This window comes from Carassius carassius, chromosome 40 (genome assembly GCF_963082965.1).
Source record: "Carassius carassius chromosome 40, fCarCar2.1, whole genome shotgun sequence".
In the NCBI taxonomy this organism is placed as follows: domain Eukaryota; kingdom Metazoa; phylum Chordata; class Actinopteri; order Cypriniformes; family Cyprinidae; genus Carassius; species Carassius carassius.
In genome coordinates, this window is record NC_081794.1 from 3,298,249 (window position 1) to 3,315,632 (window position 17,384).

The 17,384-nt window shown below is 40.8% G+C and overlaps 1 protein-coding gene across 1 annotated transcript in view; it reads left to right on the forward strand.

Moving 5' to 3' along the window:
* Nucleotides 1–5,107: 5,107 nt before the first annotated feature.
* Nucleotides 5,108–17,384, forward strand: part of LOC132121958 (integrin alpha-X-like) — a 41,121-nt gene continuing 28,844 nt past the window's right edge. Inside the window, exons 1-4 of the mRNA XM_059531724.1 lie at nucleotides 5,108–5,269; nucleotides 12,107–12,212; nucleotides 12,756–12,859; nucleotides 12,971–13,041. Of these exons, the coding sequence (XP_059387707.1) occupies nucleotides 5,230–5,269; nucleotides 12,107–12,212; nucleotides 12,756–12,859; nucleotides 12,971–13,041 (321 nt within the window). The 5' untranslated portion in view covers nucleotides 5,108–5,229. The remainder of the gene's footprint in view (nucleotides 5,270–12,106; nucleotides 12,213–12,755; nucleotides 12,860–12,970; nucleotides 13,042–17,384) is intronic.

A 17,384-nucleotide genomic window follows, 5' to 3' on the forward strand; every position in this document is an offset into this window, starting at 1 on the left:
TGATAGTTTGATTGATGTTTCTTTAGATTTCTATAAGATGGAAGGCTGTTTCCACAACAGAATAATAAAAAAAAGCAAATTTCTCCTTTTTTCTTACAATTTGGACTTTGTTGTGAGATAGAGTCTCAACTACCTTTATTTTATTTGTATTTATTTATTTATTTTCGTGGCAGAAATGGGCTTCCAAAAAATGGCCATATGCATTCAAATATTGTCATTTTCTTTGTGCATATCTGCATTTGTGTAGGAAATGAACATATGAGTTTGAAAGTGAGTCAGGATGTCCTGTGTTGAGAGATGGTTGTGTAGCTGAAGTGTTATATTTAACACATACATCAAGCATACAGTTGCCTTAGTCTAAGGTGCCCAAGCGTGGTTGACCTCTCAACTGTGCTTATACGATGCAAGTTCTTCCTTGATGAAAAAGGAAATAAAAGCGTTCTTGCTAATGGATTCATTTTAACTTAATCTTGCTTCACATATCATAGGATTATTACAGAGGCAGCTGATGAAGAGGAGGAATTTGCAGCTTTACTCGCAAACTACAATTCCTGTTCACCAATAAGGTGAGAACCAGGCACATTATAAACTTAAATATACTTGAATAAATTGAAAAGTGTACATTCAAGTAATACCAGAAGATGCTTGTTGTTTTTATGAAAATGACGACAATACATGAGAAGTAGCTCACAAAGATGAGGGGGTGGCTCAATAAAAAAAAATTGTTCTGTTTTTGTTCTGGGAGTGGTAACTGCTTCAAAAGTGCTGCAACTATTTCTACAGCGTTACCAGTTTCGTTCAGTGTCATCTGCTGATGACTAATATTTACTGTTTAGTGCATTTGGAAGTTATTTAAGTCATACTTCTGTATTTTTTTTGTGTAATGCTGTGTGTATTTATGTGTATTTGGTGTGATTGTTCAGATGATTCAGAATCAGACGCTATACTAACATATGGCAAGCTGTTATACATTTAATCCTTAAAAGGTACTAATATCTATTTTCACGCTAATAGGGTACAAAGAGTCTAAAGGCACACCCTAAAACAAATATTGCTTTTCACAGTGCCCAAAGTGTATGATTGCAGAAAAAAAAATATACAGGTGCATCTCAATAAATTAGAATCTTGTGGAAAAGTTCATTTATTTCAGTAATTCAACTCAAATTGTGAAACTTGTGTATTAAATTAATTCAGTGCAAATAAAATAAAATAAAGTAAATAAAGTAGTTTTAGTATTTTGTTCTTTTAATTGTGATGATTTTGGCTCACATTTAACAAAAACCCACCAGTTCACTCAGTTCATCTCAATGAATTTGTGGCAGTACGAGGAAAAAATATGAGGTTTTTTTTTTTGCTGTGTGGCTGGATGGAGGAGGGAAGTAAATTAACCGGAAATTGGAAACGTGTATATAAGGAGGAGTTATAGGAGGAACAAAAAAAAAAGAGAGAGAAGTGAGAGAAGGAACGAGAGAGAGAAAACCGATTACCTGAGACAACCAGGATGTCATCGATGGCCTGTAATTAGAGATGTTGTTTTCTTCGCCCACCTCAGTACTCGCTTCCTCCACAGGATTTCGTCGGGCCTGAAAGGTGGTTTTTGACGACACAAATACAGCACAACACTGCAATTTTCAAGTGTATACACTCACAGCAAAGGACAAAGGCTCACCCACTGCACTCCACACACTCTTGGTGAATTTAGGGTCAAACCCCCCGTCTGACCAAAGACTCGTCCTGGAAATCGTGAGAACACTGATGCAAAGAATATTCAGATTTAAACGTCGCCGCCACGACACCCCAACGTCTTCTCTCACTCCTGGTCCCGGCTCACCCACAATCCTCCTCCACGGTGGGGCCGCTCACTTACTATGCCAAAAACTCACAAAAAGGCTCACAGATAATTCACTCCAGATAATTATGCTGCTGTACGATGGTTTGGAGTACTCACACCGTTACTAACACGAGGTCTCTTTTCCCTCTTCTTTCCAGCTCCTGGATACTTCTCCTGCTGCCACGTGACCTGTCCAAAAAGGGCCTCCTTCAGCGATATTTCCGGTGAGTCTTCCTGTTCTCAACCACTCTGAATTCGTTACACAGGTCCATAGAGCATTTCACAGTTAGATAGACATCCCAATATACTCAGCCCGGTTTCTGTTTCTGCCAAACCCTTGTCTCCGTCTTCGCCCAGCCAACAATATTCCTCCGCCTTCTTTCCGCTGCCCTTGCCCAAACACTCCAACTCACTCGCCGTATCGGCTGGAATAAACAACTCTTCTCTGCAGTTTTTGAGGCCCTCTTTATACTCCTCCCTCTCTCCACACTGCCCAATCCGCGATCGCCCCGTTCATCTAGCCACGTGCGATCAATGAAACCCTAATTTCCTTCCCCGGAGTTCCCGGAAGTAACCGGTATTTGAGGATTATGGTCCGGGCGGAACCAATCTCCGTTCTTTTAGTTCCGCCCTTACAAAGTCACTCCGTGACATCTGCATTGATTGAATAAACTGTGTAATCCGAACGCTCCCCTGGCTCACACAGCTAGTGAGGAGGTGGGTTAATAAGCGATAAGCGATTATGATTTGCTAAGGCGGAGTCATGTGTTTCATGGTAGCCAATCAGATCCAGTGTTTTTACACACATGCCATCACACACGCCAGCGGCGACACACACACACACACACACACACACACACACACACACAAAACAGCTAAACAAAGATTTGCAGCAGCAGCAGAGATGGCGAGTCAGGAGTAATCCGATGAAAAGCTGGCATTTTCAAGGTGGAGATATAAGCACTACTTCAAATTCATTGTGGTCACAGGCAATAACGTATGGAAGGCATTTTCTGCCAAATTTAAATAAATAAATGAAATGATTAAAATTAAAATTAAAACCAGATTAACTATTTCATTACAGAAAACTGTACGCAAAATATGTGACAATATTGAGAATGAAATTAAATTATTTCATTTTCACGGTGACATACCTGTCAAATTGAAAAATAAAATGCAATTGGTGATTTCACATTTCATTTTCAATAGAGTCTTGAAAGTGACGTGACATTCAGCCAAGTATAGTGACCCATACTCAGAATGTGTGCTCTGCATTTAACCCATCCAAAATGCACACACACAGAGCAGTGAACACACACACACACACTGTGAACACACACCCAGAGCAGTGGGCAGCCATTTATGCTGCGGCACCCGGGGAGCAGTTGGGGGTTCGATGCCTTGCTCAAGGGCACCTAAGTCGTGGTATTGAAGGTGGAGAGAGAACTGTACATGCACTCCCCCCACCCACAATTCCTGCCAGCCCGGGACTCGAACTAACAACCTTTCGATTGGGAGTCCGACTCTCTAACCATTAGGCCACGACTTCCCAGCCTTTAATATTGAGGCAAGACTGCCAATATTAAAATGAAAAGCCAAACGTGAAAAAGAAACTACACATACAGTTTTTACAAAGCTCTTTATTAACGCTCACGCAATAATAGTGACACAATTCAATTTTAAATGTAAATTTTACTTGTCATTTTAATTCCTCTTTTATTTCACTGTTTTCATTTTCATTTTCATTTTCAAAGACAACCTGCATGCAAATAATATGTTAATGAGTGGGTGTGGCTCAATTACGTTGTTACGTGGAGGAGCTATAATGGCGGTTATGGCCAGTATAGCAGCAGAATTAAACCAGCTAGCAAACATTTCGGATGATAATGACTTCATTTTGCTACGAGTTGAATCTATCTTGGATAGGGATGCTCCGATCACGATCGGCCGATCGTTCTGCGCATCTCGTCAGTAAAGCCGGTTCTCTAATCAGCGGTTAATTCCATCAGGTGCGTGATTTCACATAGAGCAGCTGTTACTACACAGAACCGTTGTTAACTGAGAAGATGCGCAAATCCACGTTCATTTTCAGCGTTTATTGGCGCATCTTCTCAGTTAACAATGGCTCTGTGTAGTAACAGTTGCTCTATGTGAAATCACGCACCTGATGGAATTAACCGCTGATTAGAGAACCGGCTTTACTGACGAGATGCGCATTAACGATCGGCCGATCGTGATCGGAGCAGCCCTTATCTTGGATACACTTGGACATTTTGCAGCCGTCACAAACTCAGCAGACAGCAGATTTTCCGAGGAGTCTCGTGGAGGCTCAGGCCGAGGAACTTCAGTGGGTCGAGGGTTTGACGCATGCTGGTCAGGCTGGTTGTTTCTTCCACGTCTTAATGCTGCAGCAGCTTCCCGCTGCTCACTAACAGATTCGCCATGTCTCGATTACAATATATTCACATTTTAATGTCGTTTCACACATTGTTTCAACCACCATTCAACTCATGCACACGAGACTTCGACGATTGTCTCTAGCGCCGTTACTTGAATAAGCCACTCATTAACATATAATTTGCATGCAGGTTGTCTTTGAAAATGAAAACGAAAATGAAAACAGTGAAATAAAAGAGGAATTAAAATGACAAGTAAAATTTACATTTAAATTTGAATTGTGTCACTATTATTGCGTACAGTTTTCTGTAATGAAATAGTTAATCTGGTTTTAATTTTAATTTTAATCATATCATTTATTTATTTAAATTTGGCAGAAAATGCCTTCCATAATAACGTGCATGTAATGTGTACATTATGTCCAGGAGCAAAGACTTTGTCGACATCCGTTTTAAGCAACTCTAATTTAATGAAGCATCTCACAACGACACACGCATCTAAAGTTAGTGGCCAAAAACACAGATACCTCCACCACAGATGATAGCTCGCCATCCACTAGCAAAGGACTCGGAGAAAAGTGCCAAGCAGCAAAAGCTACATCTTTCTGCCTTACAACAAAAACCTATGATGACACAGGCTGAGGTCAACCGTATGATAGGCAGGTATGTTGTTAAAAGTATGTTGCCATTATCGACGGTGGAGGATGATTCATTCCGACCCATTATTGCTAAAATACCTGGGAAAGCAGGGGTCTGTACGCCATGCTCAAAGACGTTTGCTAAATACCTAAATGCAGAGTTTGCCAAAATGAACACAGAGCTTAAAAATAGTTTTGTGGGTAGAATCTTGTTTCCTCTGTGGTAGTTCCTCTTTAGTCAGATGCATCACTCTCCGTTTTATTTTTTTCAGACCCACCTAAGATTCTTCACTCAAATTTGCGACTCAACACGTATCAGTTTCTTTTGTCCACCCTTCACCTCTGTTTGTACCTTGATGCAGAAATGAAGTGGAATTTCCAGTTGTCTTTGTGTTTGTTTTATGGTAAGATCAAATTTATGTGTAATTAAATATGTGGCATAAACTATACTAAAATTGCCTAATGTCATAAAGATAGTAATCAGATAAAATAACGTTTTCCTCACTTGTATACTTGCTGTGAGCTGAATAGATTATGCCCTCCAATGCTTTCTCTTGTCTGTTGATAGTTTATACTTTTTTAGCAAGTAAAACATTTTATTATAATTGTAAAAAATTAATTTTTGGCATGAAATCTTTATTGATTTTTATAAATTAAACATGGACTGAAACAGTACTCAGAGCAAAAATGTGAAAAACTTTTTTTAAAATGTATTTTAAGAATGCTTGTTCATCTCTCCTTTATTATTGCATTGTATTTTAAAACTACAGAGCTTTGACCATAAAAAAAGTATTTAAATATAATCTTACTAAGACAATTTATTCATGTCCGAGCTGCTTTAACTGAAAGAAACCTGCACTGACATACCTTAAACATTTGTCAGTGCAGTTATTTTGTGGCACATCAGTGATGTTTTTTTCTTTCTTTTAGAAAGAATGTTTAGAAATGACACGTAAATGTCCTAATTGAACCAGCCTAATCCGGGCTTGTGAAACAAGGCCATTAAATGACAACTGCTTTGTATATGCAGTTTGCATAGTCATTGAATTAGGCTATAAGCAGAGTCTTCTCTTACTTTTTGCCTATTAAACAATATCCGCAAAAAATAAATAAATATATATAGCGCTCCTGTAGCTCAGTTGGCAGGGCGCTATCAAGCGCAAGGTTGGGGGTTCGATTCCCCAGGAACACATGATATGTAAAAATTGATAGACTGAATGTACTGTAAGTCGCTTTGGATAAAAGCATCTGCTAATTGCATAAATTAATTATTTTTTTAATTATATATATATATATATATATTGTGACGGGAGGAGCACAAGACAGACACAGTGGGCGTGGCGTCAGGCGGCTTTTATTAACAGAAAATCAAATAAAACGGGATAAAAGTGGCCAAAGGGGAAGAGTGTCCAAAATAAACAGGGAATCTGGTGTCCTCGTCGTACTGCGGGGTTTGTGTAGGTCGGGCAGGATTCATGGAGGAAGGGTCCAGGTAAGGGGCGGAGTCCGATGGCCGCACGCGCTCCCCTCTTCGGTCCGGGGCGCGAGGGGCGGCGGCTTCCTCTAGTGGCCGCATCACTCTCGTTGGCCGCGGCGCTGGTAGGGGATGGACGGCCCGGCATCCTGGCCCGTCGGCAGTGTAAGCTCACGTCTCTAGGGGCGCGGGAGTCCCTCAACGCACCCTTCCTGGACCCACGAGGACACCAGTGTGCATGCACGGGAAAGAGACCGGCCTCCCGAGGAGAGGCGCGTTGGGCTTTTAACACAGCGGCGGTGATCAGTGTTACGATCCCCTTTCCCAGTCTAGGGTTGGGTGTGGGAGTAACAGATTAACTAAAATTTATAAAGGAATAAATTAAAGAAAAACGTGGAGGAATCACCTCAATCCTCTGCTCCAGAAAATACAAACACCACTTAGTAAGTAAATAAGGAATTTATTTATAAAGGTAAGCAATAAATGTCTTCAGGAGAGGGCCTGGCCAAAACAACAAACAAAACAGCAGCTGACTAGCAGGAGGAGTACTAAATAATCTATCCAAGTAAAAGAAAAGAAATTAACAAAAGCTTTCCTCAACTCCCTCACTAACCAAAAACAGGGATAAACATGAGTACAAAATAAAATGGCACCCTCTCCCTACAGCTTCCAATACTAATGATAAATCAAATAAAGTGAGTTACAATACCTCTTAATACCTTAACAGAAATAAGAATAGATGTTCTACACTCTGTGGCTTCAACACACCACTTGTGCACAGGAATACAATTCAGTTTCGGTTCAAATCACTTAACAACGATTTTAACATTACACCATCAACGGAGGAACACAATGCAGGTCTGGAGCAGGGGAGAAGTGAGCCTCTCCCAAGCAGTGTTCCCTCTGCTCTTTTGTAGCAGCCCCGATTGCAGCACACACTCAGTTGATTACCACCTGTGGGCAATTTGAACTGCCTATCAATCAGAGAGAAAACACAGGATACATAACCACACCCCAAAGGGTGGGAAATACATACCTTAACAATTAAATAAAAATAAAAAATAAAAAATACATCCTAGGGATGTAACACCCCCACCACCAAGAATACAAACCACAGTTTGTAGTAATCACATTCACAATACCATTTACACTTGTATAGAGGATACAAGTGTCAGTGTCGGAACAATTTCATACTCTGGAGAGAGCATCTGCCCATTCTGGGTAGGGGAAAAGAGTCAGGTTTTGTTACGCTGTTGACCTTCCGATAATCAGTGCAAAACCGAAAGCTATTATCAGGCTTTGGTACAAGCAAGCAAGGGGAACTCCAAGGACTCTGGCTGGGCATAGCAATTCCATGATGCAACATGTACTCGACCTCGGTCTGCATGACTGCACGTTTCTGTGGATTAACCCTGTAAGGATGTTGTTTTATAGGGGTTACATCACCAACATCAATGTAGTGCACACACACAGTTGTTCTACCGGGCACATCACTAAACAGGGTGGGAAAAGCATTCAGTAACTTGATTAAATCTTTAGCCTGTTCAACAGAAAGATGACAAAGGAAAGGGGAAAGGTTTTTCAGAACAGCAGAATTCTTCAGAGGAGTAGAGGAAATTGGAACATCAAAGCACATCAAGCCACCCTCCTCCAAGGAGTAATCTGCCACTACACCCACAGTGGCAATAGCGGCAGGCTGCAGTGAACCCTTGGATTGATCTGCATTCACTCCATAGTGAGTTCTGTCTACATATGCCTTAAGTCGGTTTACGTGACACACACGGCTCTTACATTTTCTATCAGGAGTAGCTACAAGGAAGTTGGTGTCATTTAACTTCTTTTCAACCAGGTATGGACCAGGGAATTTTGCTTGCGAGATGGAACCAGTGGTTGGAAGTAGAACCAACACAGAATCACCAGGGCAAAAGTCTCTTTTTACAGCCCTTTTGTCGAAACGCGCCTTCATCTTAGTCTGAGCAGAGGAAAGATGAAGTTTGGCAAGACTTCGGGCTTTGTGCAACCTCTCACGGATAGAAGTGACATAATCGTCGACAGGAACCGGTTTAGAACTTGGTTCCAACAATTGTTCGCTTAACAACTTCAGAGGGCCGCGAACTGTATGGCCAAACACAAGTTCAGATGGGCTAAAGCCAAGAGATTCTTGCACAGACTCTCTAATTGCAAACATTAGGAAAGGGAGACCCTCTACCCAATCTCTCCCAGTTTCCACACAATAACGACGCAGTAGTGTTTTCAGGGTTTGATGAAATCTTTCGAGAGCCCCTTGGGACTCAGGATGATATGCTGTAGACATTTGGTGACTTATGCCAAGTTTTTCGAGAGCCTGTTTAAAAATTCTAGAAGTAAAATTTGACCCTTGGTCACTCTGAATTACTTTTGGCAATCCGAAAGTGGTACAAAATTTGAGCAATTCTTTTACAACCACTTTAGATTTTAATGTACGTATCGGAACTGCCTCAGTGAAACGGGTTGCAGCACACATAATGGTCAATATATACTGCTGTCCTGATTTGGCTTTGGGCAATGGTCCAACACAGTCAACAATTAAGCGTTCGAACGGATCATCCACAGCTGGAATAGGGCACAGGGGTGCTGGTGGAATCTTCTGATTGGGTTTACCTGCCATCTGGCACACATGACAAGACTTACAGAACCTGGACACGGCTGACTTAAGAGCAGGCCAGAAAAAGTACCTGGTAATTCGCTGGTAGGTTTTTGTTATACCCATATGACCAGACAATGTATTTTCATGGGCAAGTTTCAAAACTTGTCGCCGATAACGAGCAGGTAAAACAATCTGCCGCACTTCCTGCCAACCTAAATCCTCTTGCTGGGGCTTCCACCTACGCATCAACAATCCACCTTCCCAGAAGTAATCCACCCCTGAATCAGATGTATGGGTAGCGCTGCTAGCGATTGATATACACTTGGCTAGGGAAAGGTCTGCTTTCTGTGCTGCAGCTAAGTGTTCTCTATCTACCTTCAGTGGGGTTTCAGAGTTTAATTCCTCAGGAGCTACAGCAGGGTCAGGGTCAGGGATTATAGACAGGACACACTCCACTGAGTTAGGACCATTAACCAAAAAGGAATCTGAGAGATCCACCATCTCCTCAAATTTCTTTGACTGGGCACGGGTAAGGGCACAAGCGGGAAATGTAGAGGGGAAATTCACTACCAAATCAGGGTTGTTTGTGGTACTTGGTTTATAGGATACAACTGGCCTAGGAAAGACCGTGCCACCCGCAAGGTCATTTCCCAGAATCAGATCAACTACCTCAAGAGGTAATTGTGGGCGCACAGCTAAGCTGACCGGCCCACTCATGTCGTTAAAATGTCGTTACCGGTAAACGAGTCAGTGGAAAAAGGCAAGACGGCTGCAGATATGAAGGACTGGGCTGCACCAGTGTCACGCAAGATTGTTACCGATTTATAACTAGAATCGGGAGCTAGAGAAACTGTGCCTTCAAACAAGAAAGGCTGATAACTCTCTTCACCAAGAGAGCTCACATTACCTAGAGTTTGTACCAGTGCTACATTTTTGGGTTTGGAAGCCATTCTTCTCTGTTTCCAAGCCTTACAGTCTGAAATTAAATGGTTCGGATCAAGGCAGAAGAAACAGACACGCCTTTCTTCACCGCTCGCAAACTTACGACCAAATTTAGACTGCATCTCACTTTTAGACGAGTGCACAACAGGCGGGGCAACCAAGTTTTCTGCATGGATCAACGGAAGTTTGGCAGATGTGTGGGCTGAGAAGACATTTCTGTGTGTCAGCACAAACTCATCTGCCAACACTGCAGCACTAGCTAGCATCGACACTTTTTGTTCATTTAAGTGAACAACAATCTTCGTAGGAATACAATTTTTGAAGTCCTCTAACAAGATCAGTTCCTGCAAGTCCTCCAAGGAATTAACCTTGCTAGCCAGGCACCACTTTTCAAAAAGAACCCTTTTCTCTCTCACAAATTCAACATAAGTTTGGTTGACTGTTTTTGAATGAGTGCGGAATTTCTGTCTATAGGCCTCAGGAACAAGTTCATATGCACGTAAAACTGCAGACTTAACAATGTCATAGTCAAGAGAGCTTTCGATGGGAAGGGCAGAGCAAACTTCCTGTGCTTTCCCCGTTAGGCTACACTGGAGTAACAGAGCCCACATATCTTTTGGCCATCTCAACTTACCAGCGACACGTTCAAATGCAACAAAGTAGGAATCAACCTCCGTCTCTCTAAACGGAGGCACAAGTCTTATGTACCTACTAACATCAAAAGTATCACTGGAGGGCGAATGAGAAAACTCCTGCGTATCTGTACTGCCAGAAGATTTTAAAGGTGATGAGAGGGATGGAGGCCTAGTACGCGGGGGTGGAACTGGCTTTTGAGCTAATCGCTTTGCCTCAAGATCCAGTTTACGTCTCGGTCAGCCTGAGTCTCTACTACACGAAGCCTAATCATCTCTGCCTCACATTCCTGTTTTTTAATCAAAAGCTCCATTTCCTTTAACTTTAAGGCAATCCTAGGATCATGAGACACCACAGAGCTGAGATTCACATTTTCAGCTGCGGTTTCCACTACCTCTTCAGACTGAACTGCAACACCACCCTCCGACTCCTCTGGCAAAATACTAGCATCAACCAATTTCCCAAACAGGTCATCCTTAAGCAATTGTTTTGTAACATCTTTTCGAATATCAATATGGAAGAACTCCGCCACCAAAATAAGAGCTTTTTTAGTACAACGATTAAAGGCCTCTGTTGTAGGACAAAGAGTAAACTCAGTAAAGTCAAACTCCATTATGCCTATGCCTGCAACACTTTCCTCCCCACCTACAGTCGAAAACAGTCAAACAATTTGAGAGAAATAGTACTTACCACTAGACAATTAAAAGACGAGCGGACGAGCCCCCACTTGTTACGATCCCCTTTCCCAGTCTAGGGTTGGGTGTGGGAGTAACAGATTAACAAAAGCTTTCCTCAACTCCCTCACTAACCAAAAACAGGGATAAACATGAGTACAAAATAAAATGGCACCCTCTTCCTACAGCTTCCAATACTAATGATAAATCAAATAAAGTGAGTTACAATACCTCTTAATACCTTAACAGAAATAAGAATAGAAAAATAGATGTTCTACACTCTGTGGCTTCAACACACCACTTGTGCACAGGAATACAATTCAGTTTCGGTTCAAATCACTTAACAACGATTTTAACATTACACCATCAACGGAGAAACACAATGCAGGTCTGGAGCAGGGGAGAAGTGAGCCTCTCCCAAGCAGTGTTCCCTCTGCTCTTTTGTAGCAGCCCCATTGCAGCACACACTCAGTTGATTACCACCTGTGGGCAATTTGAACTGCCTATCAATCAGAGAGAAAACACAGGATACATAACCACACCCCAAAGGGTGGGAAATAAATACCTTAACAATTAAATAAAAAAAAACATACATCCTAGGGATGTAACATCAGGCTCCATTTCCTTCAGGTGTGCCCCATCATACGCCGCCAGCCCTGACTCGTCCAGCGCCCCTCCTCTCACATACCCACTCCAGTCGGGAGCCTGGTGAAGGGCGGCGATTTAGGACGGGGTGCCGGTGACAATCAGGGAGGAGGCAGCTGACTCGTCACAATATATATATATATATATATATATATATATTATACAATTAAAAATTTTTTACAGAGGAAGGTACTTAGTTTAATGATTCATTTAAAGACTTTTAAATTTCCTTTCTTTTACATGTTAGTATGCCATTCATTAATGGCCTTCAACATTGATCCTGTGACCTGGAAGACCTTCACAAGCAAGGAAAACACTGGCTTTGGCTATAAAGTGATACAGAAAGGTGCAAGGTGAGCTCACATGCATTACCACAGATCACTCAAAACAAACAACTGAACTGCTGAAAACAAATGGCTGACTTTAAGAGCTACAGAAGATCTGAATCCAAGACCACCTATCAAAAGCCCTAATGTGTAGAACAAATGAATGAATTACTCAAGTAAAATGAATTACCAAGCTAAACTTTCTAAATCTGAAATTTTGTTTCTGTTTTTCATTTTTATTCAGAAGGTACTGCAAATCCATTACATCTCTAATGTACAGCTAGCTAGTGTTGTCACTGTAATGCTGGGCAAGCTAGACATTTTCCTTTGTCAGTTACTAAATTAAAACAAAACAGAGACACAGCAGATTAACTTTTGCCTGTAGTTTTCATTTCTGCTTTCTGTGATTTTCAGTAGACCAATATAAAAATATTTCACAACACTCACGGAAACCATGCTGGTTTCCAAACCTTTTTATTTTTTTCATTTGTTGCTTCATACTCAAGCAGTGTAACCCAGCCAAGAATGCCACAGATTTATCTCTCTTTTTTTTTCTGTCTCCTTCCATAGTCTGCTTGTGAGTGATCCTTTAATACAACACAGTCAAACTCGAAGAGGAAAAATTTATGACTGTTCTGTCACCACAGGAAAGTGCGTGCCACTGGCCATTGCTGGTAATTGTTTTTTTTTTTTCTTTTTTTTTTTAGTATAATGCTTTCAAATATGTAAAATACAATAATACTTTTATCATTTGTGATAGTAAATATTTTTTTTATTAAAAAAAGTCCCGGATGAAGCTGTCAACATGTCCCTTGGACTTTCAATGTCTCTAGATCCTCAGTCTTCGAGAGCAGTGGTAAGTTTCATATAACGCTTGTTCCAGAAAAGTTGGGATGTTTTGTAAAGTGAAGTAACCTCAAGAATTTGTGATTTTGTTCATTTACTTTAAAGGTCACATTTTTCATGTTTTTTTTTGAAGCTTTGATTGTGTTTACAGTGTGCAATATAACATGTGTTCATGTTTCGAGTGTAAAAAAACTGTATTTTTCACACTTCACCTATCTGTATATAGCGGTTTTCACTGTCATAAAAACGGGCTGAAGACTTCCTTGTTCTATAAAGTCCCTCCTTCAGAAATACGTAACGAGTTCTGATTGTGCCAGTGTTTCCTGTGTTGTGATTCGACAGCAGCTTAGCGCGCGCTGCCCTCCTGGAAACGTGATTGGGCCAGTTTTGGAGTATTTTTGAGAAGCAAGTTGGCAGGATTTGTTTTGAAAACCTGGCAAGCCTGATCTGAATGCACATGCTGGAGATGTACTTCTAATCACAGAACGCCTTTACTGACAAGATGCGCATGAAAATCGCGTTCGATTTTTTTTTTTTTGCAAAGCCCTACCATCTAGTTAACAAAGCTAAACAGCATTGCCCTTTGTGTAATAAGTTACAGAAACTGTTAAACGCATGCGCGTAATTTGCACGGGGGTTACGGGGGTCATGACCCCCCCAAAAATCAGATCCAGCTAATATAACCCCCCCCAATATCATCACATCATTCAGATTAAAATAGATATGAAATATTCAGAATGAATACTTTTGTTCATTTTCTTTATTAATTTCATTTGCCAGCAAGAAAGATAGTATCATATTTTAAATAATCTGTAATGTACCCCCCGCCCACCGCACCGATTTGGTATTACCAAAGTCTCTGGTATTACCCAACCCGCTTTATGTACCAAGTTTGTTCACTATTTTGCGCAGTCGATGGGATGAATGGTTGGAGAAAGCTGACGGAAAGATGAAAAGGACACTGAAAGGCAGCCAGACAACGATTTTTTATTGTTTGTCGACACCAGCCAAGAAAAAAGAAAAAAGAAAAAAAAAAGAAAAAAGAAAAATCCTGACCAAACGGAGGTACCCTTAAGTTAGCTGTTAAGTTAGCTCAGCGTTTCTCAAAGTGTGGGGAATAGAAACATGACAAACAGGTTTTGTGCCCATCTTTTAAATTCCGTTATTTATTGACCATACACTCAAAACAAAGACACATTTAAATGTAAGCCTTGACGTTACTTAACCTCTTCACACGTAAGTTTAAAAGTATTTCAAGGCTACCGTTATTGATCGTAGTATCGCTTTATGGTTCCCATGGAGACGCGCCATTCATTGCTTGTCACACCGTAGCCACAATAGTGCTGAATGACTGATGATCTGCTTTTATTTCCTTTTTTATTCAAAATTTCACAAATGTGTTAGCTATAGCAGGATATATCCGATATTCCGATTGTCAAATATGTGCAAGTGGATGTGTTTTGTTGTTCAAACACCTTTATAACGATCGCATTACTTGAGCTGTATGCGCAACGTATTTTAGGTATCTATCTTATTAAAATACCTAAAAAAAATACGTACATTATTAGGAATTTACCACCTCTGGTTCAATTTGAGATTATTTTTATTTTTGTTTGTTTGTTTGTTTTTTTTTGTTGTTCTTTTTGCATGGATTTTGCAAAGTGTCAAAATGATTTAAAGCACAACTAGGTTAATGTTAGTCCACACTTGTATTGATGTTATCAGAAGCTAAATGCAAACACAATTATTATTATTTTTTAATCTAATTTTGAGTCTTATTTCATGCAAAGTGATAATATAATTGCACTTTCATTTTCTTTATTTGAAATTTTTTAATGCTGTTATTTGATGTTAAGTTTTTAAAATGTGATGTTAATAAAATACATTTTAACAGTTAAACTTAAAGCCTAGTTTATTAACATTTTGTTGGGGTGATTGGGGACAGGTGGGGCTCGGAACCCTTTCCTACCTCTGAAGTGGGGAATGGCAGAAAAGTTTGAGAAACACTGAGTTAGCTGATGATTTGTTTTGTTGACTGGAGTTGGCTGGCTAGATGTTCGTTTGCCAGTGTCCTATGAGGTAAAGCCAGAGGGTGCCAGGGACTGTGTAGAACCAATGTCACTGAATTGTAACTGCTGTTTGCTCCAATACAGTCACCCGTTTTGGGGGGGATTGCATAATTAAATTATGCAAATTAGCATGTTACCTTTTACACAAGAAAATACAATAAATTAATAAATAAATAAATATGCCGCGAGTTTAACCCCCCCCCAATGGTAGACCCAAAGTTACGCCCTTGGTTAAACGCACCAACTTAAATAATAAAACACACTTACCGGTTTTGGTCCATAAACAACGCCTTCTCCATTCAAAGAGGGAACTGCTCCATCTTTCAAGAATAATCTTTGTGCGAATCCGGTGAATCAGCGAAACTGATTGAGGAAGCTGTCCTCAGCAAAATGTGCTGCACATAGTTTTACATGTGGATTAGAATTTTTGGGAACCAAGTTAAACATAAGTTGTAACCATTGATCTCTAAGTACAGCGTCCCTGTGAAGGCCAAACAAAGGTGATTGGACTCCAGGATGAAAATAACAGCGTTTCGATGGCATGGCGTAGGAGCGCAACAAGACCACGCCCCCTTTTTGTGAATTCATGTGGGCGGAGGTTAGTCAAAAAACTGTTTTAGTGACGTCATTACTGCAGGAACTAGAGGGATGTAGTCCAAACGGGTCGTTTTTTGTAGGCGAATTATGTTAAATAAAATATCTCGCTTGGCATTGAACTTTGATCTTTAGAATTTTACAGATATTATTTCTACTCTAACAACAACATTACACACTAACTAAAGTTTAAAACATGGAATCATAAATAATGGGACCTTTAATATACAGGGCTTATTATTATTAAATTAACTTTTTTAACAACTGTCGCTATTGGTTTTCCTAAATTACTAGCCACTCAGCATTTTCACTGGCCACAATTTTGTTGCTGGGAAATTAAATTTTATATGATTAAAGTTACTGAATGCTAAAATTTACTTAAAATGATTTCCAGGTAATTTTTTGCCTATACATAAAGCTGCCCCCCCCTTACTTAATTGAATGTTTTATATTTTATTTATTTGTATTATATTTTATTAATCATTTCAATTATTATAATAAGACACCAGTCCAAACACCAGCAAACAGGAATATCCAAGGGAAAAACAGAATCGTAATACAGAAACGTGCAATGGTCAGGGCAGGCAGCAAAACATTCACAAAACACAAGGGACAGTGGCAATGGCAGGGAAAATGCTTGGTAGAGTCCGCATTAGCAAAACAATACTTTGAAAGCTCTATCTGGCATGGCCATGCTTATATGGTTGCCAAACCGGAAGTAACCATAGAGCAAGCAGAGAGAGTGGTCACAGTCAGTGCCTCCTTCTCTGGAGGCTCTGGAGTGGATTCATGGTTAGGAGATGCCTCAGGAGCAGACTCGTGGACAGGAGAGGTCTTAGGAGCACAGTGTACAGGTCATACGCTCAAAATGGTGACCGCCATTACAGAAAGCACTGAGGTCAGGGGAATAGTCTCTGTGACTGCAATGGCATGGTGAAGCTCAGGCATGGCGGCCATCTTGGCTGTGGACTTAGGTGTGGTGGACATCTTGGGATGATCCTCTAGGCAAGCAGCCATCTTGTCAAGAGACTCTTATGTAGCAGCCATCTTGCACTGAAGCTCTTGAATAGTGGCCATGTTGTGAAGGAGCTCTTGAATGGCTTGTGCAGGCTCAGGCTTGGCAGATATGAAGCTAGTAGGCTCTGGAGTAGCAGGCGTGATGTTAGCAGACCTTGAAGTATCAGGCATGGCATGATCCGACCCTGGAGTAGCAGGCATGATGTTAGCAAACTCTGGCTTGGCAGACATGATGTAATCAGCCTTAGACTTAGTAGACATGGCATGAATAAATTTTGACTTAACTGGCATAAGCCCCTTTCACACTGCACGTCGGACCCTGCAAATTGCCGGAACATTGCCGGGTCGCCTTCTGTGAGAAAAGCAAACACGTCCCGGGATTGATTCCGGCATTGAACCCGGGTCGGGGACCTAGTAACATTGCCGGGTTCAATCCCGGGACGAGCGCTGTGTGAACAAAAGCCAGATCTAATGCCATGTCGTAGTGATGATGCACATTATCGCGCGACTCTTTTACAGGCTGTTTTGAAGGAAGATCAACGTCCGCGAAAAAAAAAAAAAAAAAAAATGCAAACTGTAATGAAGCAGAGATCAGTTAGTTCCTCACTTTCTGCGGTGATGCCGAGATCGTTTGCTTGCTTCAGTGAAAGTATAATGTGCCTAACGTTTTCGA